At 43.5% G+C, this 27,979-nt stretch overlaps 1 protein-coding gene across 1 annotated transcript in view; it reads left to right on the top strand.

Annotated features, from left to right (window-relative positions):
* The window catches only part of PPM1E (protein phosphatase, Mg2+/Mn2+ dependent 1E), a 105,353-nt gene that overhangs the window by 64,820 nt on the left and 12,554 nt on the right, over positions 1-27,979 (top strand). Inside the window, exon 2 of the mRNA XM_061605101.1 lies at positions 26,686-26,804. Coding sequence (XP_061461085.1) covers positions 26,686-26,804 — 119 coding nt within the window. The remainder of the gene's footprint in view (positions 1-26,685; positions 26,805-27,979) is intronic.

Raw genomic sequence — 27,979 nt, 5'->3', positions numbered from 1 at the left:
CAGTAAGGTCAAGAGAGAGGAACCAGACAAAGGACGTCCTGAATGGCAGAACAGGCTGAGGATAACAATGTGTATGTTACAATGGCTGTCAAGGCGGATGAAGGCTGCAGCAGATAAAAGACTTCCAATCATTGTGGTAATAATGCCATTGGATCAAAACATTTTTCTGTCAAGATTGTGTGTTGATCGTTATGTGCCAATCTCCCCACATAAAACAAATTCATGCATAGGCATCTTCCACCAAACCAAACCAAAAGTCCCATGGCAATCGACGAATGGTGACGGGGGCAGGATTGTGAAATCCGGAAGCCCCTAGTCATGGACCAGCACATGGGTGGTGGATACAGACTCAGTCATCCTGGCTCAAGGACCAAGGCAGTTGACTAGTTTGGCAGCTATATCCACGACTGAGTAGTCCTATTCAGGATCCACTCTGCTCATCCTGTATGGAGAGGGGGCTAGAAAATGATAGTCTGCCTCATCTCTCTCCCTGACAGGATTATCACGCCAGTGGGGTCACCACTTAGCGGTCACAAAAGACAATTGAATTTTGGAACATGGAATATACAGACCTTGCTGGACAATACAGATAGTGAACGTCCTGAACAAAGGACTGCCATCATCGCGAGGGAGTTGAGGCATTTTAATATTGACATAGCAGCACTCCTAGAAACTCGAAGAGCAGGAGAAGGACAACTGAAGGAAGAAAAAGGAGGTTACACCTTCTTCTGGAAAGGACTGCCTGAACGACAAATACATGGAGTAGGCTAATCTTGTGAAGCTCTTGTCAGAAGTTCCTACTGGCATTAATGAACGACTCTCAACTCTGTGGTTAAAACTCGTCAAAAACCAGTAGGCAACTATTCTAAGTGCTTATGCACCAACATTAGATGCTGATGAAGACATCAAGAAAATTTTTATACCCAGCTAGATACCATCTTATCAGAGATACCTAAGGTATCCTCCTGGGTGATTACAATGCAAGAGTTGGGCATGATTTAGATTGATGGCCAGAAACCATTGGGAAAGAAGGAGTTGGCAATAGCAGCCTGAATGGAGATCTACTTCTGACTAAATGTGCAGAGCATAATCTTGTTATTACAAACACTCTTTCGCCAGAAAAATATATTTAAAACATCATGGAAGCACCCTTGGTTGGTCGAAACACTGGCATCTCCTGGATTATGTAATTGTCTGTGCAAGAGATCGTCGTGATGTACTCCTCACTAGGGCCATGACAAGTGCTGATGAGTGCTGGACAGATCACCGATTAATTCGATCCAAGAAAACCAAGGCGTAAAATGAACATCCACGCCCTTCAATATCCTATTAAGCGAGCTTGCTTTCAAACAATGCTCAAGAAACATCTACCTACGGAACTCCCTGAAAATGTCGAGTAACACTGGATTAAACTGAAGACTTCCATTATTGCAGCATGTGAACAAACTATTGGATACCAAACTAAGAAACATCAGGATTGGCTTGATGTGCATGATAGTGAGATTGAACATATCATCGACAAGAAAAGGAAAGCCTTCCAGATATGGCAGAAAGACATTAACTGTGCTGCTAAGAAAAAAATTATGCCAGTGCAAAGGCTGAGGTCCAAAGAAGAACTAGAGAACTTAAGAACGCCTGGTGGATAAAGAAAGCTCAAGAAACCCAGCATTTTGCAGATACTCATGATGCATGGGGCTTTTTTAATGCCACAAAGGCCATCTATGGACCAACAAATTATGGTACAAATTCCTTACGTTCAATGGATGGTACCAAATTTCTTTAGGATAAAGAGTCTATTGCACTGTGTTGGAAGGAGCATTACCACGACCTTCTTAATCTTCACTCTATTGTGGCTGATGAGGTCTTCTTGCAAATTCCACAACAACAAACTAGAGACAAGCTTCAAATATCCCCTAATTTGGATGAAGTCAGTAAAGCCATTAATCAAATGAAGAATAACAAAGGTAGTGGACCTGATGGGATCCCTGCTGAAGTCTTTAAAGAAGGTGGACCTGAACTTACACAACAACTTCGTAAGATCATCAAAAAAATCTGGATGAGGAGATCCTGGAAGACTTTAGGGATGCCATAATTATCACTCTTTTTAATTGTGGGAACTATCGAGACATCCCTCTTCTTGCTACTGCAGGTAAAATGCTTGCAAGGATCCTCACAAATTGCCTCCTACCTATCTCAGAAGATATCCTCCCCAAATCCCAAAATGGTTTCCACCCTTCCAGGGGGACAGTGGACATGATCTTCACTGCACAACAGCTTCAAGAAAAAGGCAGAATCGACCTTTATATATGGCGTTTATTGATCTGACTAAGGCCTTTGATACTGTGAATTGAACCACTCTCTGGACCATATTTCTGAAAACTGGATGCCCTGATAAATTTGTGAATATTTTGCGACTCCTCCATGACAACATGACAGCGACAATTTTGGATAACAATGGCTTTCCAAACGATCCATTCAGAGTCAGATCAGGCGTAAAACAGGCATGCGTCATTGCTCCGACTTTATTTGCTATCTTCATTGCTATGATTCTACACCTTATTGAGGGGAAACTTCCTACTGGTGTGGAAATCATATATCGAACAGATGGAAAGCTTTTTAGTCTCACTAGGCTGAAAGCAAGAAGTATTACAACCTCTGTCTTAGAACTTCAATATGCTGGTGATACTGTAGTCTCCGAACATTCAGAGAAAGATCTTCAAACTATCCTAAATGTCTTTGAGAAGCATATGGAAAGCTTGGGCTCTCACTTACTATAAAAAAACCAAAGTGCTTCATCAACAGGTGCGAACTAGTCCCTCTGTAGCACCATCAATCCAGCTTAATGGTGCGATGCTGGAGAACGTTGATCACATTTCCTATCTTGGCAGCCATCTCTCTGTAAAAGCTGACATTGATGTTGAAATTCAACATTGTCTGAGCTCTGCGAGTGCCGCATTCTCCCGAATGAAGCGTAGAGTGTTCGAAGATTGGGATAGTTGCAGGGAGACTAAAATGCTTATTTCCAAAGCCATTGTACTACCTACCTTACTGTACACCTGTGAAACATGGACGATTTATAATCGCCTCTCTCAACTTCTTGAAAGATTCCACCAACTCTGCCTCTGGAAAATTCTGCAAATTACTTGGAAGACAGATGGACTAATGTTTGTATTTTGGAAGAAGAAAAGACTACAGTGTTCCTTCAACATCAACTTTGCTGGACTGGCTATGTTGTTCGAATGCCTGATCACCGTCTTCCAAACCAGCTTCTTTACTCCCAACTTAAGGATGGAAAACGGAATATTGGTGGACAGCAAAAGAGGTTTAAAATGAGTGTCCCAATTGGAGGTCGGCTATTATCAAAGGTGCTATGGATTTTGAAGAAGCATGAGTACAAGGCAAAAGGGACGAATGAGCTAAGTGGAAGGCACGTCAAGCAAATCCTAATTGCAAATGTCTTCTATCTGGAAACCATTGTCCTCACTGTGGGAGGCTGCGTGGATCTAGAATTGGCCTCTACAATCACTTATGGACCCACTGTTAAACTTGGAAGACAATCTTACTCAGCCACAAGTGATCGCCAATGAATGACTGACTCTTAGTAGGACTTAGTTGAATACCACCCTCAGTATTTATCTTATGTTTGTTTGCAGGACAAAAGGTCTTGTTAAGATAAGAGTGTAGAGATACTTTAAAAACCTTGTTAGGTCCCATGCAGTGTTCATCATAACCTCATAGTACCATGGAGCACAGACATGTGTTTTCTGGCAAGCATTAATTGCAGCATTAAGCTAACACTCAATCTCCTCTACAAAATTGTCCTAATAATTTGTACAAACACAATACATCTAAGGGAGAGAGAATTTAACACGTTATTCTTAACAGAAATGTTGCCACTCAGTAATTTTGATTACTGTACTTTACATAGCTAAAAATATCAATAGCACAAGGGGGGAGATTCTTTCCCCAGGTGAGTAGCCCCACTGACATAAGTGGAGCTACTGTTGAGTAATTCTCTTTCATATCTTTTGACACTTTGACTCATGCAGTGTTGCATTCCATGGGACTGAATTTGTACCTTGTAAATAAGCCATTCATTTCATTTTAATGAATCCCTAGTGGGTAGATGATAAAATTTGCCTTTGGGGACAGAGCAGGTTAAAAATCCAATGAATAAACAGAGAAGTTACAGTTTATACCATCTTCTTCAGAAATCATTGGTGCTCCTTAATCTTTGAATATAATTAATAGTGCTCTTCTGCCTCAGCATTTTTTAGATTATTTATGTAACTGTCACTAGCACATGCTGGATTTGAATGAACTAGATCTCTGCTGGAAGATTACCATCTAATAACCAGACAAAGGAGGAAGGGAAGGTAGCAAAGACAATAAGGCAAATGAGATTGCAATCAAATATAGTGAAATAATGGCTTTAAGATAAATTCATAAGGTCTCCAAACTCTTAGTTGAAGAGAGAATCTTTTCTTCATAATGGGATCAATACAAAAGAGTAGTTTTAACCTCCACTGAAATGATTCTGCCAATAGTAGACTAAAAAGCACCAGTGAACAAATAAAACCAGTAACAGTTCAGTATTAAATGTCACCCCTACCAAAGCCCTGAGGCAAAGAGGTGTGTCTTCATCTGTTGACATAATTCCAGCAGTCTTAGGAAGAACATTCCACAATCACAGGGCCACCACAGAGAAGACCCTCCCTGCACTTCATTCAGTGGTGTAACACGAACAGGGCTTCCTCTGCTGATCTTAATGCATGGGCAGGTTAATTTGGGAAAAAGCATTGTTTGAAATATTTGGGTCCCAAATCGTTTAGGGCTTTGTAGGTCATCATGAAGCCCTAAGTCTGCATAGCGGAGGGCATGAATGTTGAAGTCTTCCAACACAATGGGGAAGGTTTTCTTCAATGCCATGTCCAAGACAACCTTGGGCAGGGAGGCTGCTGGGCAGGGAGCTGGGCAATGCATAACAGCATCTTAGTTCTGTCTGTTAGCCCAACAGCAGAAACAAAGTCTCAAATACAGTCCCAGAGTGGATCAGCTTGCTGATGAGGAAGATGGAATCTTTATAGACAACAGCAAACCCCCCCCTCCATTGCAATGAGCTGGACTGGTCCTACTGAGAGTACCCAGGAGGACAAAGCTGGACTGTCCAGTTTGTTCACCCAAGTCTCGATAATACATACCAACTAGATCTTCTCCTCTACAATAAACTCATGGAGAACAGATTACTTATTAAATGCCAGGTTAGTACGGAATAGCAGCACCACTGGACCAGGAGGTTGACTTGCATGGCCACCCAAACTTTTGATAGCTGAGAGGGGCAGTCCAGAAGGGGTGATGGTCTACATGTATCTAATGTCCCTTCTTTCATTTTGACCTGATGGCCCCCCAATGCTTTAGATTCCCCATGCCCATGACTCCTGAAATGTTAGCTCCACACACTTCTTCCCTTCAGTTGTCCAGGCACATAATTGACTGCGCCATGCCTCACAGGGCCAAGGCAATCCTCTACTGGACAAGGGGGAAAAAGTTTCAAGCAGAGCATAATATATGTACCGTAGAGTCCAAATTAGCTGTGAAGTGCACAGATGACAAAAGTGTGCAACAGTTGATAACGTACATGTACAATCAGTAAACAGTCCAGATAAGAAAGGGAATAATGAATATAATATAAAGTGCAAAATGCTAATAAAATGATGTGCATAATATCCATACAATATAGAGTGGGTAATTTATGTATCTGCAGCAGTAAACACAGGTCTTCAAGCCACTTCTCTTGATGGCACACCACCATCGCAATACCTAAATCTATACCTCACCCCAGAAGTCTTGGTAAGCATTTAGAAACTAACCTGGCTGCTCCTACGTCAACAGCAACACATCTCACTGGTACTGATGTAGTACCTAGGTCTAGACTCTCTGATTTCTGATGGTCATAGTAATCCATTCCTACATAAAGACCTAGGTTCTTGCTCTAGGTATCCTTGCTAGCCTCCACACACAGGCTCTCACTGTGTCACCTACTTCAGTAGGAGGATTGTCAACATACGTAATCTGGAGAAAAGGTCTTTCCTGATCTCCTTTAAAAAGAATTCGCTGATGGGAGAAACAAGCATGGGGTAGGTGTTGGTTGGCATTCAAACAATAAGCCATTATAAAAAAATAGATGAAATAGCAAGTTCCTTTTCTTCATGTTGGTTGGGATAATTTCTTTTTTCTTTGAGAACCCTCTGCACTTGCAAGGGAGACCACTGTTTCTAAATGAAGCTATTACATAATGTAAATAAAGTGTGGTGCTGGCTTTTATTAGAATGTGAAATTTGATTCTTTTATATTTATGTATATATAAGTTAGTTAGATAGATAGATAGATAGATAGATAGATAGATAGATAGATAGATAGATAGATAGATAGATAGATAGATAGATAGATAGATAGATAGATAGATAGATAGATAGATAGTGTATATGTATAAATATATGGTAAGTGCTGCAAGGACTGGGACCCCCTGCCTGACCATGGCTCCAGAGAGAGGCTGCAGTTAATTGCGCAGCCTCTTGCATCAGCTCCTGGCTGGGTCAGGAGGCACAAAAGCCCAGCCGCCCTTGGGGAGCCCTTTAGGGAGTCCTGAGGGTGAGCGTGCTACCCTCTTCTATTTCTTTTGTTTTTCTAACCAATCTGGAGGAGATTGGGTAATGGGGAGGGCGTGTGGCTCATGTGTAGTTCCTGTGCAGGGTGAGAGTCTGTGCAGTGAACTGAATGATAGGAGAAAGTCGTCAGATGCCTTCAGAATGAGAGTCAGTAACTGGCAGAAGGCTGGCCCTCCCTGGGTGTGAGACAGAGGGGGAGTAGATGTGCTCTGTGTGAAAAATATTGAGTGGGTCTTACTGTTCCTAATTCTCGAAAAGGCCTACTGGGATAATTGTCTCAGGTAGGTCTTGTTGGTGGGCTCTTGTTGGGTCCATATCAGGTGTTTAGGAGGAGTCTTAGTATGGAGGAACATGGGTGATGCCACCCCAATTTCGGTGATCATAGGTAGAGGGAAGTATAGCCATAGGGAGGTGGTGAATTACTATAGAAGACGAGGGCAAGGCTATCTATGTCTTGTTCCTTGCTGCCACTCCTCTCATGGAGGGGTTCCTCGTTGCTCATCTGCTGTGCCACTGGCCTGTGTGTGTTTTTGTTTAACGCCAGATCGGTACACAATAAGACCACTCTCATCCATGATTTGATCGTGGATGAAGGTGCTGATTTGTTGTGCATTACCGAGACCTGGGTGGGTGAGCTGGGAGGAGTTGATCTGACCCAGCTTTGCCCACCTGGATACTTGGTGCAAAACCAGCACAGGCTGCAGTGATTGGGGGGGGGGAGTTGCTGTGGTCTACTGAACTTCCATCTCTGTCACCAGGAAACCACTCTGTCTTGGAGCTGGCTCTGAGGGCCTGCACCTGGTGTCAGGCCGAGAAGACAGTAAACTAGGGTTGCTGCTGGTGTACTGTCCACCCTGCTGCCCGGCAATTTCTGTGACTGAGCTGGCAGAGGCCATCTCGGCTGTGGTGTTGGAGGAGCCCAGAACGATAGTGCTGGGTGATTTCAATGTCCGTGCGGAAGCTGCCTCTAGTGTTCCGGCTCGGGACTTCATGGCCTCCATGACAACCATGGGGCTGTCTCAAGTTGTCACTGGCCCGACACATAGGGCAGGGCACACCCTCAACTTGGTTTTTGCTCCAGGAGGAGGAAGGGGTGGTCTGGAGATGGGGGGGTGGATGTCACCCCATTGTCATGGTCAGATCACTTCCTGGTGACATTTAGACTTATGGCTCTAATCCTTCCCTGCAGGGGTGTGGTGGACAGATTAAGATGGTCCACCCCAGAGACTAATGGAATCCACAGGATTCCTGAATGCCCTGGAGGAGTTTCCAGTAGATAGAGCAGGTGACCCTGTTGAAGCCCTTGTCACACTGTGGAACGTGTCGCGAGGCATGTTGGGATCTTGACATGGTTGCCCCCGAGCGACCTCTCCAGCATTTTGGAGCCCGGTTTGCACCTGTCGGGAGGATGAGCTGGGCTCCTGGGGGGTTGGAAGAAGAGGATTCAGATGGCTGGCAGAGGGAGGAGGGAGGAACTTACCCTCTGTGGAGCGAAGCCGAAACAGAGGACATGCCAGAGATAGGGTCGCCTAGCAACGGGGAGCCTGAGAGCCTTGAAGTTTTAGAATCCCCCCCAGACATTCCCAGGCCCTCCCTTCTCCGCAGCTCAGAGCAAGAGGGAGGGCTGATCACAGCAGAAAGGCGGAGAGATGGTTTACCCTCAGCTCCTTCTTTATCACCCATAGTGGAATCGGACACTTCAGAAGAGGAGGAGGTGATGCCTCCCCCCTCACCACGCACACGCAGACGGTTGAAAAGACAGGAGAGAAGGGGGGGAAGGCGGGCAGTACCTGAGGGGGAGTTAAGGAGGAGCGAAAGGTTGCGCGCCCGTTTAGCCCCTTCTTAAAGAACAGGCGGGAAGCAGCCCCTTGCTCTGTCAACTTTCTCCCAATGTCGCAGGACCTGTATCCCTGTATTGCTTCATGAGAAAGCGCAGTCTTTGTTTGGACATTACCCTAATAAAACACGAATTAACTACAACCTCTGGTCTGGTTCCTGAGTCGCATCCTGGGCCTGACAGCACCTTGGTACACCAGTAAGCTACGGACAATGAAACAGGCTGGACGATGTCTAGAGCGCAAGTGGCGAAAGATATGCTGTGAGGCTGATCGGGGACAAGTAAAACATCATAACCATGTCCACTGTGTGGCGGTGCGGGCAGTGAAGAAGGCCCACTTCTCTGCCTCCATTGCATCCTCAAGTAGCCATCCGGTGGAGCTTTTCCATATTGTCAGGGGTCTGTTGACATCAACTCAAGGAAATGGAGTTTTAGACTCTTGGAGGCACACTGTGAATTGTTTGCAATGGCACTTTGAGGGTAAAGTTAGTCTTGATGCCCCATCCACATCTACCAATGAGGAGTCCAATGCAACGTCTGCTGCAACTTCTTGGGAACGGTTTCAGTTGATGCGGCCTGATGACGTAGACAAGGTGCTTGTGATGATGGCGGCCAGCAAGGTGTCCTCTCGACCCTTGCCCTTCTTGGCTTATTAAAGCTTGCCGAGGGGGGTTGACTGAGTGGATCCAGGATGTGGTCAATGCATCATTGTGGGAGGGAATGGTTCCAGCTGCCCTGAAAGAGGCAATGATCCAACTGCTCCTGAAAAAGCCCACCCTGGACCCATTGGTCTGTGACAATTACCAACCGGTTGCAAATACCCCCTTCTTAGGGAAGGTGATTGAGAGGGTTGTGGCACAGCAATTGCAGGTACTCTTGGATGAAACAGATTGTCTTGACCCATCCCAGTCTGGGTTCAGGCCTGGTTATGGGACTGAATTGGCCTTGGTCACCCTGATAGATGACCTTTATTGGGAGAAGGAGGATAGGGGGAGTGCGAGCTTGTTACTCTTACTTGATCTCTCAGCGGCTTTTGATACCATTGACCATGGTATCCTTCTGGGCCGACTTGGTGAGATGGGTATTGGAGGCACTGTTTTAGAGTGTTTCCAATCCTATCTCCAAGGTTGTTTTCAGAGAATAGCATTGGGTGATTGTCTTTCGGGCCCCTGGCAGTTGTGCTGTGGGGTGCTGCAGGATACCATCTTGTCCCCCATGCTTTGTAACATCTATATGAAGCCCTTGGGAGCAGTCATCAGGAGATTTGGGGCAAGGTGTCAGCAGTACCCTGACAATACCCAGCTCTACTTCTCTGAAATATCTGAATCAGGAGAGGCTGTGCAAGCCCTGGACTGCTGCCTGGACTCGGTGGTAGCTGGATGAGGGCTGTTAAACTGAGTCTGAATCATAGCAAGACACAGGCACTGTGGGTTGGTGGTTCCTGAGTTCTGATAACTGGTCAGTTGCCTCCTTTGGATGGGGTTGTACTCTCTCTGAAAGAGCAGGTCTGTAGTCTGGGTGTGCTCCTGGATCAATCTTTGTTGCTAGAGACCCAGGTGACCTCAGTAGCTGGGAGTGCCTTTTACCAGCTTCGGCTGGTAAGACAGTTGTGGCTGTTTCTGGACTGGGATAGCCTGACCACTGTTGCCCACGCACTGGTAACCTCTAGGCTGGATTACTGCACTATATCTTGGGCTGCCCTCGAGGTTGGTCCGGAAGGTGCAGCTGGTGCAAAATGCGGCGGCGAGATTGCTCACTGGGGCAGGGTATCACCAACATGTCACCCTGCTGCTGAAAGAATTGCACTGGCTGCCCATTTACTACTGGGCCAAGTTCAAGATTCTAGTGTTGGTGTACAAAAGCCCTATACAGCTTGGGACCAGGATACCTGAAAGACCGTCTTATCCCTTATATACCCAGTCGATCACTGTGCTCTGCAGGTGAGGGCCTCCTGCGGATACCATCTTATCAGGAGGTCCTTTCCACACAACATAAGGAAAGGACCTTTAGTGTGGTGGCACCTACCCTATGATATCCCTCCCCTTAAATATTAGACAGGCGCCATCTCTGCTATCTTTTCGGCGCCTATTGAAGACTTTCCTCTTTCAACAAGCCTTTTAAGCAGAGACCTTATCCCAGTCTGCGTCTGTGTTGGAATTGCTTTTTAATATGTTTTTAAATCTTTTTTTTAAAAAAACAATGTTTTTAACCTTTTTTTAAGATGTCTTGAAAGCTTTTTACAAAACGTTTTTAAATATGCTTTGTTTTAATGTATTTTATCATCTGTTTTTATGATGTTTTAAAGTGTTTTTAGTGCTTTTGTTTGCCGCCCTGGGCTCCTGCTGGGAAGAAGGGCGGGATATAAATCAAATAATAAAGAAAGATAAAATGGAGCTGAGATGGAGGGGACATTTCCTTTTGTTTACTGACAGAGCTGTTAGAAAGATATTGAATCATGCTGGCTTTCAGATCAATGGAGAACCAAGCAGAGAAGAATCAATAAGACTCTCTTAAACTTCCTGGAGTGCTTTTAAATATCCCACCCCATTGAGTAACATCTGTCATGAAAATATGTGGAATTTGAAATGGAAATACTATCTTAAATTGGAAGAGTATTGTTCTGATAGGTAAATGTTCAGTTTCTTGTACTTTCTCATTTGTTATCATAGTGGTCCAGTACTACTAGCATTAGGCCCTTCTCATTTGGACTGATGGGAAGAGGCTTGGAACTGACAGCACAATTTGTGACGTGTGAAGCCAAACACAGTCCATCAGAGGCCCATAATATGGTAGCCCACCACGAGCTATGCTGTCTTTCTGGCACTACAAAAATTGAGGATTGTGTGAAGTGGGCAAACTGCATTCAACTTTGGGGCATTGGTTTCACAAGGTCTGCAGGCCTACGCAAAACTATCAGTTCAGAAGTCAAGCTCCCCTGTCTTTCGTTACATTGAATGACATCAAGCTGCTGAAGCTAGATTAGGGCTAGTGCCACCATAGCGAGGTTTGGAGTGAGTTGTCTGTTGCTGCACAGAAATAGCACTACACAACACTGGGTCCTAAAAATTGCCACCACTCCTTCTAGCTTACTGCTCTTGTGCAATTACAGTGGTTTAGATCTTGTTTTACATGTCTCCTGGATTCCCTGTGTTCTAACTCTTTCTAATGTGCCTATTTTCAAATTCAGTTAGAGGCGATGAAAAAAACATTTCTCAAGGGTCATGGTACAGTGTAGGTGTTTCAGAACAAAGCTCTGTTCCATGTAACTTAATTTCCTTATGGTTCACATCCCTTCAGCATGAATCATTTATTAATCTCAGTCACTACATCACAAATCCCCAAATTAAGATGAATGGTTTAGTAAAATGGAAATTGGACTGGGCACAACTCCGGGCAAATCATTCTGAAGGCACATTGGCCCTCATGGAGTCATGGGTGTTGCTGAGGCTATTCTATGTGTCTGAGATATGGTGGCAAGCTGTGGTTTCAAGGGGATTTGCACAGAGCATGCCTTTATCGTTTCTTATGTACAGATAATCAGGTTATTTCACTCAAAATATAACCAATGGAATTTAAAACTTCTAATTAATTCTGATACTTGAAGAAAAGGAGCATCTTTCTTGGCTGACCTGATATAGTTTTGATGAAGGCTTATGAATAGTCACTGTTTACCTGTAGCAAAAAAGAAACAAGCTTTCTAAATAGAATGAGAACAATTGTTGCTCAGAGATGGATAGGAGAGGAAAAAGTGCACCTTTTTTTCATTCTACTATTCCTAATATTTCTGATGTAACCTCCCAACACTGACCTATATAAGGGGTTTAGGGTTAGAGCTGGCTGTGAGCCTTGAACCTGTACACTGTTTTGCTAAATAACCGGGGGACGGATGGTGCATGGGGAGCTGTCCCATACAGCATGTGTGGGAGAGTTTAACACCATGGTATCCATCCCTCAGATTGTATCCTGGAAGGTGGGGGGATCAGGAAAAGGTATTAGGGCCTCAAGCCAGCCAGTTTCCTCCCCTTCTCAACTGACACCCTCAACAAGCCTTTCAAGCAGAGACCTTATCTTAGTCTGTGTCTGTTTTGGAACTGCTTTTTAAGATGTTTTAAAAGATTTTTTAAAAAGATTTTTTTAAGATGTTTTATGTTAAAGATGTTTTTGAGATATTTTTAGTGTTTTGTCCTTTGCCATCCTGGGCTCTTTCTAGGCGGAAGGGTAGGGCAGAAATTTAACCACACTAACAACATTCTGTATGTGTGCACCTGCGTACCCAGGAAGTCCCCTGAATATGCAGAAACCATTGTTTCAGTTTTGGGTGGCTGCACTTTGCTTCTAGGTACAGGACCACCCAAGTTTGGACTTGGATGAGATGAGAATTAATTTTGCCCCCTCCCATCTCCTTTTCCAGGATGTCTTATAGGACTTATATGGAAATGACTTATAGGAAACACAGACATACAGACTAGTTAACATATTTCTGAGCCGCTAATATCTGCAGACATTTTCCCCCAAGGCTGCTTTGACATCCATATGCCATAGGAACCTGCTTTATGCCGAGTCAGACCATTGGTCCATCTAACTTAGGATTGTCTACACTGACTGGCAGCAGCTCACCAGGGTTTCAGGCAGGGATCCAAATCACGTGAAGTATTAGTTCCCCTCTATTCAGCACTGGTTAGGCCTCATCTTGAATACTGCATCCAGTTCTGGTCTCCTCACTTCAAGAAGGGTGCAGACAAACTGGCACAGGTTCAGAGGGGGGCAACAAGGATGATCAGGGGACTGGAAACAAAGCCCTATGAGGAGAGACTGAAAGAACTGGGCATGTTTAGCCTGGAGAAGAGAAGACTGAAGGGAGATATGATAGCACTCTTCAAATACATGAAAGGTTGTCACATAGAGGAGGGCCAGAATCTCTTCTCGATCATCCCAGAGTGCAGGACACGGAATAATGGACTCAAATTGCAGGAAGCCAGATTTCAACTGGACATAGGAAAAACTTCCTAACTGTTAGAGCCATACGACAATGGAAACAATGACCTAGGGAGGTAGTGGGCTCTTCGACACTGGAGGCCTTCAAGAGGCAGCTAGACAGCCATCTGTCGGGAATGCTTTGATTTGGATTCCTGCATTGCGCAGGGGGTCGGACTTGATGGCCTTATAGGCCCCTTCCAACTCTACTATTCTATGATTCTATTGTCTCTCTCAGCTCTACCTGGAGACGCTGGGGAGTGAACCTGGGGCCTTCTGCTTGCAAGGCAGATGGTCTACTGCTGAGCAGCTCCCCCTTTTTGTGTGACTTCTTCAGTGGTAACTTCATGCAGATGCACTGATGCTGCACCTTTTTGTTTTACCTAAGAACTGGAAGTGGCTTTGAGATGAGAACTTCTTGAACTCTGGAGTGTATACTCAGCTACCATCTATTTCATTTAGTTTGATCTCCCATAATTAAGAAAGTACCAGGTGTTCACTTCCTGGGTTTCATGCTGTTCCTCTCTAACAACACCTGGCATGATTTCAACTTTGCTAAGGTTTCTTCCAAGAGTATTGTAGTGACAGATGTCTGGCGATGCTTGTGGCGGGTATGGCATGGAAGGGCCTAGAAATGGGATTGAGGAACAGGAGCTACAGTATGACGGTATTACACATTATTCATGTCACAGAATTGTCCCTTTTCAGAGGGGTCATGTAGGAGCAAGCACCAACAAAGCCAACTGTATTAAACAGTCTTGAATGATGTGCGTTATTCCCCAAGAGATACATCTTGTTTCAGTCAAGTACCTGATGACATAATTATTGGCCCTAGAAGGGGTTTTGTTGGGGACTGCCACCCCAAATGCTCTAGCAGACTTGCCGTTTTTGAAATGTCATGTTTTTAAGATGTCTAGATATTCAAAAGTGTTTGTGATATGTGTATTTTGACACTGGCTCTTAGCCTATATGTAACATGGTCAGACAGAGGAATCAATGACATAGGCCACTACCAATGTCTTCTATCCCTGCTTATATGGCGGGTTAGGGACCAGGTGCCCACCGTAAAGCGGAAATTGCCATAAAGCATAACCCATTGCCTATAATGGGTTGTGTTGCACAAAAATTACGCAAAATGCCAAAAAACTGCAAAATCGGCTTTAAAATGGGGAATTTCCCCTAATTGAAAGCCGCCGCATCAGTGGAACGCCGGAAAGCGGGGCCCTACTGTATATGGAGAGCAAACTAAGAGCACTAAACTACTATTGTTGTTTTTAAAAAGTCATTCAAACTTTTCTAGTGCTTGTTCTAGTCCTATCCACTTCCATCATCAGATTGCAGGATAATTTACTCCACAATCCATTTTTTTATAATTTTCAGTCATCTTCTTCCTCATTGGTAGTATCAAGCATGCTCGCAGGCTGACATAATGCCTGAGTTCTTAACTGAATCAGTGCACTGAGGTTTTCCTTGAAGTTCTCTAGGCATGTTTTTTCATAGAAAAGTATTCTGAGTGAGGTGTACCACAATGTGGTCTTTATTCCAGTTTAAACTCCTTGTTCTCTTCACCTCTCTGTACTGGGCAACATGTTTAATGAACAATATTGATTTTTTGGCATTCCTTAAAGATATCATTTCACTTGCTGTGTGTTGTTATATCTACCAGACCAGCTGATATTTAAAACAATAGAAGTTGGATTTTGGGAGTGGGGTGTTCAAAGCTGAGGAAAATTGAGAAAGAAGGCTGTGTAGGATTTACATTGCTGGTTCATAATTCCCATGTGGCCTTCAACTGGTTTCAAATGTCCAAACCTACACGTTTTGCAGGCATTACATGATGCCAAGGATGGAGAACCTGATGTTGGTGGACCACTCCTCCCTCATCCCTGACCACTGGCCATGCTGCTGGGGCTGGTAAGAGTGTAGTCCAACAACATCTGGAAAACCACATGTTCCCCATCCCTGCACTCTAGGGTCATGTTGAATGGTCAAAACAATGATTGTTTTCAGCATAGGTCACTGTATTTTTATATCAGACAGGTTTGGGACTTCTGATATTTCCCCTGAAAAATAATGTTATATGCTTCGAACATGTTGGGATCCTATGTTTTTAAAAGAAAAGCATTTATATTGGTTGTGGATGTCCAACCCTGATTTGGCTAGGTTTTGTAAAATGGGGACCATAAAAATAGTTGCAAGAGAATTGGGATGTGGCATCAGTATAGAAGTGTGAGAGTCTCCATCCCATGTTATAGCACTCTCTGAGGGTGAGGGAGCATATTTGCAAACATTTTTTAAAAATCATACATCTAAGGCTTTTCTTCAATTTCATCAAATAGGTAGTCTGTGCTTGCCAGGAACTTTATAACACCATTTATGTCATCTCACAAAGAGAAAAAAGACAAATTAAATGAAAATCTAATAGCAGCTTGTGAAGGACGCATGCTGTTCCTATTTAAAAAAAACACACTGTTTTGCTACATTTAACTGCAGAGTCATTGGACGATCTTCCCAGATCACAGCCCCTCTGAATGTTCCATCAAACAAAGGGAAGACTCTGATGGCACAAAACAAGCACATTTCTTGCCACAGTCTGATGCACACAATCGGCTGCTTCACTGCAGTTACTGAAAGCAATATTATCTAAGAGAAAGAGAGATGCACAGCACTGATTGGCTGGCATTTGCAGTGTCACAAAAACCAGCTCCATCCATCCCTGGAGTGGATTTTCAGCTCTCTTTAAATGGGGTTTTAAGAACTGACAAATGAACATTTTAATGAATAAAACTAGGCTCTGCTTGAAAAATACTGCTACTTTGGGGGGGGGGAGGAAGGCCCACGGCCCACCTGAAGGGGAGCAAGACAGAATTTTCAGAGGAGGGTTTGAATATGTTTGACATCTCTATTAAATGCATTGTGAAGGTGTGGGGAAGCCATCGGGGCAGGGGAAAGTAGCGAGTCTTCTTTAAAGGTATGTGTGCAAACTCTATTTATAAATGTCAGGACAGCTTGAAGAATGGAGCCCCAGCCACTGAAATTTACTCATTAGCAGGTGGGTTTAAAAACTCAGGATAGCTGACACACAGTACTTTTTTTTTGTATTTGCAGTGCCTATAATGAAACAATTTTTTAGAAATCCTATTTATTTACTATATTTCTAGACTGCACTTCATCCATCAGGAACGCATATTCAAATTACAACAACAATAAAGCCAAATATAAAATAAATAATTAAACCCATGAATCCAGCCACGTGGTTAAAAGAACAACATGTTCAGAGGAGACTTTGCTTCAAAGGCCCCTCCCATTTGGTTGGGCTGCTGAGTTTCATGTGGCTGTAGTTTCTTTCTACTGTAGTGTTACGTTTTAATTCTCTGTAAATCGCCCCCCCTCCCCCTTGTGAGTCCATTTTTGGACTGTAAGGTGGAATATAAATATTAAAATGTAAAATTAGAGACATATCTGTGCAAATACTGCAGGTATTATAAACTAATCAGAAGTCATGTAACGTTTTATATTACATCAGTTTCCTATAACAATTGCTCAAAGGAAGATTAATTTTGCATTTTAACTGGGCGACATCCCATCTAATCAATTTAATGCTTTGCAGACATTTTCTTTCCCTTTTTTATTGGGCATCCTTTTGCTGTCTCAGCACTGTCAGTTCAAATGGGCAAGTCTGTTTTCTTTCTGTTCTCTGTGTGTGCAGTAGCTGAGATTTCACCATGTGTCAGAAAAGTGCACAGTCCCATTTGCCAACATTGTGGGGCTTAAACATAAGCACCAGAGCTTTCATCTGCTATGCAAAAACCACAAGCCAGGGTGTAGGTCAGATCAGATCAGTGTGCTAGCAAGAAGGTGAAGGTGGTGTGTTGAGACTGACACCTCAGCCAAAAATATCACACTCTTGGCATCCCATACAGTATGCGCACCAGTAATCCATTCAAAGCTCCACAGGCTGCTTATCAAGGATGGATACTCTTCTCCCTGACTGTCTCTGCACCAAGCAACATGAATAAAACAACCCTCCAGCATCAAGGAAAGACCCAAAATCCTTGCTGTGCCTCTTTTAGAAAGAAGCTTGGATTACAACTGAAGTATGCATACTCAAATACTAGGACTGGACAGAGTCAAAAACTTTTAGTTGATTTATCATCTCCTTTTTAATCAATTAAATGCATTTGCATCTCACCCAAACCATAACGTAGTGGGCTTTTTTTCTGAGATATTGGTAATTAACAATGTAATAAAAGCTACTGCTTGTTGTTAGGGGAAACATCCATCTTTAATATTTCATTGTGTTTTGTATATACAGGAGAGGAATAGAACTCGAGAAACTATTAGGAGTTTAATGCTTATTTTTTTCTTTTCAAAAAAACGGTATTATTAATAATAACCAGCCACTTATTTCATCATTCTTGGGCTTAGCACAATAATATATGATGTTTTAAATTGATTAATTTTGTTTACATAATTAGTAACTAAATTATGTCTGTATGCCTTTTCTTTTTTTTAAACCTGATGTCCTGTGATAAAAACCATGTAAAAATCAAAGCTGACAATTAGATTACAGAGATGAATCACAGAAAATAACTTCAAAACATTGCCTTTTTATACATGTCCATATTTTTAGTGGTGCTAAGGATGGTGGATATTGCATACCTTTCTGATAGTTTTCTGAGTTCTGAGAAGTGATTGGTTTTGTCATCATGGTACTGGAGATTTCTATATATATATTATGATCCTGTGGAAGACCTAGTAGCTTTTGGAAAATAGTTGAGGTGGTGCAGGGAAGTTTAGGTACATAATTTCAATTGGAAGCATTGAAGTAGGTAAAGAACATGAAAGGTTACAAGAGCAAATATTACTTTTACTGGTAGCTGCAAAACTAGATATGGGAAAGCCCAAATCTGCTCCATCAAAGCATGAACGACTATAGACAGTTTGGTAGTTAAGCTGTCAAACCTTATAAAATTGTTGCAGATTATTAGTTAATTTTTTTCCATTGGGAGACTTGTGTTTATGTGTAATGAATCAACTCAATATCAAATAGATATTTGTTTTAACCTGTTGCTGTCATAAATAGCTCTCACTCAGACCCAGGGCCTGTCCTCTGAGCAGAGGTAGGGAGGATACATGTGGCTTTGGAATTTCATGAGCATATTAACGTGGTATCAGATGAATGGCATTTAACAACATTTATAAAAACTCAAAGTGGTTTACAAGAAAAAACACCCCTATTAAAATTATCAATTGTGGGATCACCTAGGCAACAAAGAACTAAGGGACAAATTATATGAAGGCCAAACTGGAGAAGATATGAGGCTGTTGCAACAATTCTCTCAATAATACTGTTGTTTTAAAAAGGACCCATGAATAGATATCTTGAAGGATTAGTGCTTTCCTTGAGCTGTGTTTACCGAGCATGCCAGCTGCCATGTTGTGTGGCAGGTACAAAGAGGTTCCTGTGTCCTGACAGATTTTTGTTTGTAATTTGAATCAGATGGAGAATGTAATTCATTACATGTATATACTTAAAAATCTCTATATATGAGGCTAACGGAGGAATTCTTAGAAAACATTTTCTTTAGGTTAACAGCTTGTTCTGGTGATTTTCACCCTTTTGTGGCCTATAATAGACTTTCGACTGACTGTAAATGTAGAACTAAATTTAATTTAAAAAGAGGTTTTAATAGTGCGGAAAAACAACACTGTGGGAAACTATGTAGCAATGCGATGAATGTTCCTGAAACAGCTTTTTAGCAGGGACTTCAAAATTAAGCTAATTGATTTAATTGTAATTATTTTTTAGGAATATTGTCCAATTAAGGATGTTTTTTAACCAATTGATTAAAGTTTTCCATCCAGGTAACGCTGCTCAGGATGTTAAACATTTAAGTTTGGGAGCCGCATATCACTGAGGACTGATTTTACAGCTGACATTTTTGCCTTTTGAGTGTAGGGAAGAATGCAGGCACATCACGTGTGGAGATTATGCATGTGTCTGTTTTTGCATTTGTTGAGGAGCATCACACAGACTGAAACAATGAAGATATGTTTTCTGATCCTAGTTTCAGTTTAACAAGTGATAAACTGGTGTACTGGAGGTACAGGATTATATGGTCATATAGCAGAGTAATAATTTGGAATCTACTCCATTGTCTAGCCCAGGTTGGCAGCACATAGCAATCCAGTTAAGGTTCCTTAACAAAAGCCTCTGGAAAGAGATTCCAGAGGGGTTGCCCCAGCTGATCACTTCACTGCTGGCACTGCAATCTTGGAAAGCCTCTCTAAGAAGATTTACAATGTACAGATGTCAAAGGCAATTAATTCTGTGGCCGTCTGTCGGTATTACTAGAAGAGAATATCCTGATGCAGGAAGGGGAGCTTCTCTCCCATCAAAATGGCCAAATGAAGTTTTTTGGTGCAGGGTTAAGCGTGCCATGATTTGGTAAATTATGTATTGAATTTAGAACAGAGATAAAACTGCATGAAGGAAGTGTTTCTAGAGATCTTTTCCTCACTCCCTGACTGGCGCTCTTTGATACATGAAGCCATTAACGCAAAACAAATGTATAAGGTGATGTGAGCCTGCTTCAGACTGTTTCTCTCTAATTGATGGAAGCGGCCGTCCTTTCCAGTTCAGTGGCATTACTCCCAGGAGTGCAGCTGTGGGTATTTTGCCAAACGTCTACATGGCCAAAGAGTCAGAAGGATATACTTTTCAAAACCATCTAATTTATCTAATAAGAAGGCCGGTGTTGTGAGGGGAATGGCTAGATATTTTGGCTAGCTACACAAGATTGCAAGCTTCACAGGTGTGGATGGACAGATCCACACAGGTGTAGCTACTGGCAAAACCTGGTCAGAAAGGCTTTCTCCCCTGCCGCTTGCATCTCTATGGCTATTTTGGGGGGTAATAATGGGAAAATTACATTTTTGAAAAACATCATGGGTGGGTTTTCATTTCATGTTTGTGATAGAGGAAGGAGCATATGCTTTGCATGAAGAAAGTCCCCGGGTTCAGTCTGTGCATCAGATGAGAAGAATCTCTCGCCGAGTCCCTGGAGGGCCACTGGCAGTCAGAGGAGACAATCCAGGGCTAGATGAACAACAGTCTGACTTTGTACAAAAGGCCTGAAAGTACCTGAAGGTATTCCTTGCTTGATCCTGGTCCTAGATTTAGCTTTCCTTTGTGCCCTGAACTGCGATTGCTCTCCATGAGCATGTCTTCTCAGTCAACATCATTCATTTTGACCCCACATGACAGTGGTCCATATTCTGAATTGGCAATTAGCAACTTGAGGCATCAAGGGCGTGCCTGGCTCACTGGGGATTAATGCAACTGGGGAATGGTGCAATCTACAGGCAAGTGAGGTGAAAATGGCTCCTGTGGCAACAGAAGGTTCTAGGAAGTCATTTTAGGAGGCCAACCACTCCTCATTCTTTTCTCAAAAGACCTTTCAGGTCAACTAGCTGTATGAGTAGGGTTTTTAGTATTCCCAAGATAAATGGTAAGTCAAAAGCATGTCTCTGTCCAAAGGTGCTTACAATTGAAGGTTTGCCCGAAGAGAGAGGCAAGAACAAAAAGGGGTGAATGAGAGTGTGTGGTGTGTTTAGAGTTCATTGCAGTTGAGGATAACTGGGTGAGAGTTTAAGCAAGGCCATGATAAAAAAAAATGTGGGTTTTGTGGACCGGTTTGAAATAAGACAGGCAGGTGGAGGGGATTTCAGACACGAGGGAATGGGTCATTAACAGAGCAAGCGACCTTATAGTGTTGGAGGACAAGATTTGGAGGAGCTAGTGGGCAGGAAAGCTTCCTGAGGGATACACCATGTGTTTACATTAGCTTTTTTATTATATTGAACTTCCCAACATCCTTTGATATCATTGTGGTGCCTCCAGATGTTGTTGGACTCCCAACTCCCATCAGCCTTAGCCAGAGTGACTCAGGGATGATGGGAGTTGTAACCTGGCAGCAACTGGAGGTCACTGTGGTGGTGACCCCTGCCATAATACTTGTGCACTGCCGGGGACAGAGGCTGTAATCCTGCACTTCTATTTGCAGAGGCGTTTCCACTATTTGTAGTAGTTTGGGTTAATTTCCTCCTTAATGCTCACCAGAATGCTAAAAAGGTAAAGGTGTCCCCGCACTTATAGTGCGAGTCGTTTCCGACTCTTAGGGTGACGTCTTGCAATGTTTACTAGGCAGACCGTATATATGGGGTGGGATTGCCAGTTCCTTCCCCGGCCTTTCTTTACCCCCCAGCGTATGCCGGGTACTCATTTTACCGACCACGGATGGATGGAAGGCTGAGTGGACCTTGACCCCTTTTACCGGAGATTCGACTTCCTCCTTCCGTTGGAATCGAACTCCGGCCGTGAGCAGAGCTTTGGCTGCATTACCGCCGCTTACCACTCTGTGCCACGGAGAGTCTGTCACCAGAATGCTAGCCAATATTTATTTAAAACATTTCTACAACAATTGGCATCCAGAGTGGCGTAAAAGAAAGAGTGATTTCTCCTTCAGAGAGGGGCATGGAAACATCTGCATCCCGCTCATTTGCTAAGCCAGGGGTGGGGACCTTTTTCAGCATGGGCAAGGGACAGAAGGAGATGGAGCAGCGGATGTGACTCTGAGCTTACTGAGTACAGTAGGCTGCATTTCAGCCACACAAAAACCAGAGTTCTTTGTGCATGTCCACACGCCACACACACATTTCTCCATCAAGGCAAACAAGAGGTATTCTGGTACTTCAAGGCCACATCCCAGCCAGGCAAAAGCATTTGAGGAGGCCACAGAGCAGGGCCAGTGAGGGGGTGTAGCCTAAAGAGAGTTCCAAGGGTTGCAGGGTCTGCATTCCCCACACCTGCAATAAGCAACCGCTTGTGGTGGATTGAGACCCGTGTTAGCAATATAACTGTTGCACTTAGGATCACCTGAATAGACTGCTTTCCTACCACACAAGACTGCCTGAACATAACCTTCATCAGGGGCCTTCCTCCATATTGCCCTGATGAGCAGAGGAGCTTTCTTGCTGAAGGTGGCCTCTATACGGAATGCCTTCCTCAGAGAAGCTTATCACACATTGTACACACATATTGATTGTATAATAGTCAGAGGTCTGTTGACATCAACGCCAGGAAATGGAGTTTTAGACTCTTCAGAGACCCGCTGTGAATTGTTTGCAAGGCACTTTGAGGGTAAAGTTGCTGCCTCCATAGCAAGCTTGATACCCCATCCACATCTACTGTAGTCCCCAGTGAGGTGTAGAGTGCAACATCTGCTGCAACTTTATTTTGATTATCTTGACCCATTCCAGTCTGGGTTCAGGCCTGGTTATGGGACTGAATCAGCCTTGGTCGCCCTGATGGATGACCTTTATAGGGAGAAGGACAGGGACAGTGTGACCCTGTTACTCTTACTTGATCTATCAGCAGCTTTTTATACCATTGACCATGGTATTCCTCTGGGTTGATTTGGTGAGCTGGGTATTGGAGGCACTGTTTTACAGTGGATCTGATCCTATCTCCAGGGTCGTTTTCAGAGAATAGTATTGTGTGATTGTCTTTCGGCCCCCTGGCAGTTCTGCTGTGGGGTGCCGCAGGGTCACATCTTGTCCCCCATGCTGTTTAACATCTATATGAAGCCATTGGGAGCAGTCATCAGGAGATTTGGGGTGAGGTGTCAGCAGTATGCTGACAATACCCAGCTCTGTTTCTCCATAACATCTGAATCGGGACTGGCCGTGCAAGCCCTGGACCGCTGCCTGCACTTGGTGGTGGGCTTGATGAGGGCCAATAAACTGAGTCTGTATCCTAGCAAGACAGAGACGCTGTGAGTTGGTGACTCCCGAGTTCAGATAATTGGTCAGTTGCCTGCTTTGAATGGGGTTGTACTCCCTCTGAAAGATCAGGTCCGTAGTTTGGGGGTGCTACTGGATCCATCTTTGTTACTTCTCGTGTTTTTGTTTGCCACTTTGGGCTCCTACTGGAAGGGCGGAATATAAATTTAATAATAAATAAGTAAATAATGTATACATTCAGATTTCACAATTTGACTTGCCTTAGTATCAAATTTGTGCATTTTAGAATACGTATATTTATTTTGTGGCACTGAAAATACACAATCTTACCTCTGTTTTTTAATGTTCAGCTGTTTTGTGGACTTCTTGTCTTAACTCTTGCCAAAGGCTGATCCTCATGAGCTGATCATATTTTTTTAATGCAATGTGCCCAAATAGCAAGCAACTATGATACTGTTCAGGAACATAGGAGTTCATTATAAGTATGCATACACTCCCCAAATTAACGCCGGCTAAATAAAGTGGTTCATTTTATGAATCTGTGTGATTGAATTTTGAGTGCACTGGAAATTAGATGGGAAGAGCGTGTCAAAGCGCATTCATGTTTTGCCGATTGATATGGAGTGCCAGCGTCTTGCTGTGTGCTAAATGGTATCCAAGGATTTGCCTTGTGCCAGGAAAAATCAGCCCAAAGACTCTTGATATCCCATGCTAGTCGTGCTTCATTAGAGTGCGTTTTACAGAGCTTTGAAGTAGCTGCGTGGGTAGTCAGCACAACTGCTGATCCTGAGAAAAGGGCTCATGTTGACGGCATTAAAGTTAAAGGGCTAGAACTTTAGTCTTGACAGGATATTATTTGGTGGATATTGTTGGTATTTTATTTTTAACCCTATGTTTAAGTAACTTACATAAACACGAAATGCTAAAAATTGAAAATAGCCAGGAGGTTTAGCGTGTGCATTTAAGTTATACATCTCTTATGTAATGGCACTCCAGATTTACAGTTTCAAAAGGGTGCCTGTTGGCATAAGATCATCTGGGCAGCACTGAGTAAAGTGGCTTTATAAAGAGACTAAGAAAGGCTGTAGCTCCGTGATAAGAGCACACACATTGTATGCAAAAGGTTCCAGGTTGATAGGGTGGGGAAAGATGTCTTTCTGAAACCCTGGAGAGCTGCTGCCAGTCAAAGCAGGCAGTACTGAGCTCAATGGACAAATGGCTAACTCTGCATATGTTCCTAATGGGGGCAAATGTAGGATTGTTCCTCTTCAAGAGTCTGCAGGGCGGCTTGAAACTGTCAGGGTGGGGATGGAGTGCTGAGCTCTAGACATTTGGACAGAGAATTTTACCATGTTATCACAGCATCTGCTTTAACTTCCATGCTGTTGCTACTGGGGAAAACTCGTGTACAGGCTGCAAAAACATAAAGAACTTGAACCCCATGCTAAATAAGGTTGCAGAGTTGCAGTTGTAGCCATGGTGGGGATTAAAAGAAAAAGGGTAGAAGCCTACCCCTCAGCAGATTTGAAGCTGTGGGGGAGATTACTCCAGGGGTGAGACCACAAAAAATATATGTGCATACCCTGAGATAACATTTCAGGAGGGCTATGTTCTACCTCCACTGTCAGAGGCAGTATACCCCTAACTACATGTTGCTGGGAATCACAAATGGGGAGAGTTGTTGTTGCACGCAAGACTTGTGTTTGGGCTTCCAAATGGAACATCTGGTTGACCACTGAGAGAACAGGATCCTGATCTAGATGGGCCACTGGGCTGATCCAGCAGGCTTCTCTTATGTTCTTAATGCTTCAGTTCACTTCATGCTTAAAATCTGTAGTACTTCTTGAATGTTCAAGTTTTTCCATGTGTTAATTATAGCCTTAATCTTTACAACCCTATTAAGTCAGTATTTAAATTAGTCAGTATCCCAAGACTTACAGATGGGACTGCTGAAAGAATTGTGGTTTGGGGGCCTTCCTGGTTCACAGCTGAGCCTCTTGCCCTGTGCCAGTAACAAAAAAAAAGTGTGCTTGTGATCCAGCTCTACAACTGGTTATTATGTGGTGATTGTTGGGAAGGGTGAACAAGAAATCAAGCTGCACAATGCAGCCTTTCAAAAGAAAAAAATTCAAATGGGGGGCAGTCACAAGCAGGGTACTGCAGGGCTCAGTTCTGGACCCAGCGCTCTTCAACATTTTTATTAACGACTTGAACGTGGAGGTGCAGGGAATGCTTAGATTCAGATCAGATTTGCAGATAACAGAATTGTCAGATGACCCAGAATATGCAGATGTCTCAGAATTGAGTGGGATAGCTAATACCCTGGAAGACAGAAACAAAATCCAAAGGGATCTTGATAGGCTGGAGCATTGGCCTGAAAACAACAGGATGAAATTTAACAGGGATAAGTGCAAAGTTCTACACCCAGGAAATGCAGGATACTTACCTGAGCCATAATACACGTGAGAAGGATCTTGGGATTGTTGTTGATCACAAGCGGAATATGAGCCAACAGTGCGATGTGGCTGCAAAAAAGGCAAATGCTATTTTAGGCTGCATTAACAGAAGTATTGTTTCTAAATCGTGTGAAGTATTTGTTCCCCTCTATTCAGTACTGGTTAGGCCTCATCTTGAGTACTGCGTCCAATTCTGTTCACTGCACTTTCAGAAGGATGCAGACAAACTGGAGGAGGGCAACAAGGATGATCAGGAACTGGGAACTATGAGGAGAGACTGAAAGACATGGGCATGTTTAGCCTGGAGAAGACTGGGGGATAGGATAGCACTCTTCAAGTACATGAAAGGTTGTCCCACAGAGGAGGGCTGGGATCTCTTCTTCTTTAATGTTTTTGATTGCTGTAAACTGCCCAGGGAGCTTCGGCTATGGGGCGGTATACAAGTGCAATAAATAAATAAATAAATCCTCCCAGAGTGCAGAAGACGGAATAATGGGCTCAAGTTACAGGAAGCTAGAATTTGGCTGAACATCAGGAAAAACGTCCTGTCAGAGCAGTATGACAAAGGAACCAATGGCCTTGGGAGGTGGTGGGCTCTCCGACACTGGAGGCCTTCAAGAGGTAGCTGGACACCCACCTGTCGGGGATGCTTTAATTTGAATTCCTGCATTGAGCAGGGGGTTGGACTTGATGGCCTTATAGACCCCTTCCAACTCTGCTATTCTATGATTCTATTAAAAGGACTTGCCTTTAACATCCTATTTATTTGTTTTTTCTTTTTAGAAAAGAGAAAAAGAACTGGTACATTTTATTTTCAAAGTTTTGGGTGCAAATTCCTCTTCTTTGTTGTAGTTAGTGCTTTAGTTAGGCCTGTGTCCTGTTGCTTGCCAATTACGTTATTAGCAGAAAAAATGATTTTCCTGATTATTTTTTTCTCTTCCAGTAATTGCCCTTCCCTTTTGGCGGCTGCTTTAGCCCGTGCGACAGCTGATGAAGTCCTCCAGAGCGACCTCTCGGCACACTACTTGCCCAAGCACGCAGATAGCCCAGATGGGATCATCCGTAAGTGCCTACATACATTGTGTGTGGTGGGGGTGGTTGCGGTGTCAACATGCCATCTCACTCTTACCCATCCCAGGAACAGCACAATATTCCCTCCGATACTCTGGGAGAGTAGCTTTTGCACCCTGGTGAGACAGAGGACGGCTGCCTCAGAGTGTGCGTGGGCTGCTTAAATCCCTCCTGGATCCCATCCCAGAATATGACTGAAGTGCCAATCCATCTGTTGCTTACTGTCTGTTCCAGGGATCAGGGGGACAAACACCCGCCTTTTCTCCCCAAACCTTTTTGCTTTGACACCGTGGAGCTTGTTGCTCAACTTGCCCCACAGCAGAGAACAGGGACAAATGTTGCAAGTAGAACCCTTGCCGTGTTTCTTATATTTGGACAATCCACGTGACCATTTTGTGCCTCTTCCTTCGTTACACGTTATTCTGCTCTCACCTCCTCCAGAAAATTGGAGTTACATAATTTACCAGAGGCTTTCAGGGGTTTTTTTGTGTGACTTTAGCAACACAATGTCTTTTTTTTTTAAAGGTCATACATTAAAAAGCAAAAGAAACGTTATCATCATACTTGTATGTATCTATGATGCAGCCAGACTTTCCACCCTCCAGCTGAAGGCCACGTAATCCATGCAGGGTTCTGCTGACTAAGCTCCTCCAGTGGGCTCCCCAGAACACTTGTTACAATGAAAGGGAGTGTCTCGGAGAACAAGCTGACAAGTGTTTGTTGTTCAGCCTGGAAAATATATTGCCAGTCTTCCCTCCCTTGTTTTTGCTGAAAATATAAAAACTTAAGTTCTTGTGGTATTTATAACAGAGGCTTCCGCCCTCCTGGTTTGTAGGTGTTGCTGTCTGTTCTGAGCTTGCGCAGGTGAATGAAGCAGATTTGTCATTGTTCTGACTGAGCACCCTCATTAATTCCAAATTGAGATCTGTTAAAACTTGCATAAATATTTGACGGTCTCCAAGGAAATGTTGACATTTTTCAAACTAATCATTCTACACGGAATATTTGAGGGAGCTGGAAATTATTTGCAGCTACCCTATTCAGAATGTCTTTAAATCTGCAGTGTGCAGAGCCACGCATGCTGATGCAGCACTTAGTGGAACGAGAACATGGGTCAGCCCCGGTGGCAAGTGGTGGAACCGTATGTCAAGCACGAGAAGCGGCAG

Source organism: Rhineura floridana, chromosome 21, assembly GCF_030035675.1.
Source record: "Rhineura floridana isolate rRhiFlo1 chromosome 21, rRhiFlo1.hap2, whole genome shotgun sequence".
Taxonomy (NCBI): Eukaryota; Metazoa; Chordata; class Lepidosauria; order Squamata; family Rhineuridae; genus Rhineura; species Rhineura floridana.
The sequence above is the reverse complement of the archived record's forward strand: the minus strand, read 5'-3'. Positions and strand labels throughout refer to the sequence as shown.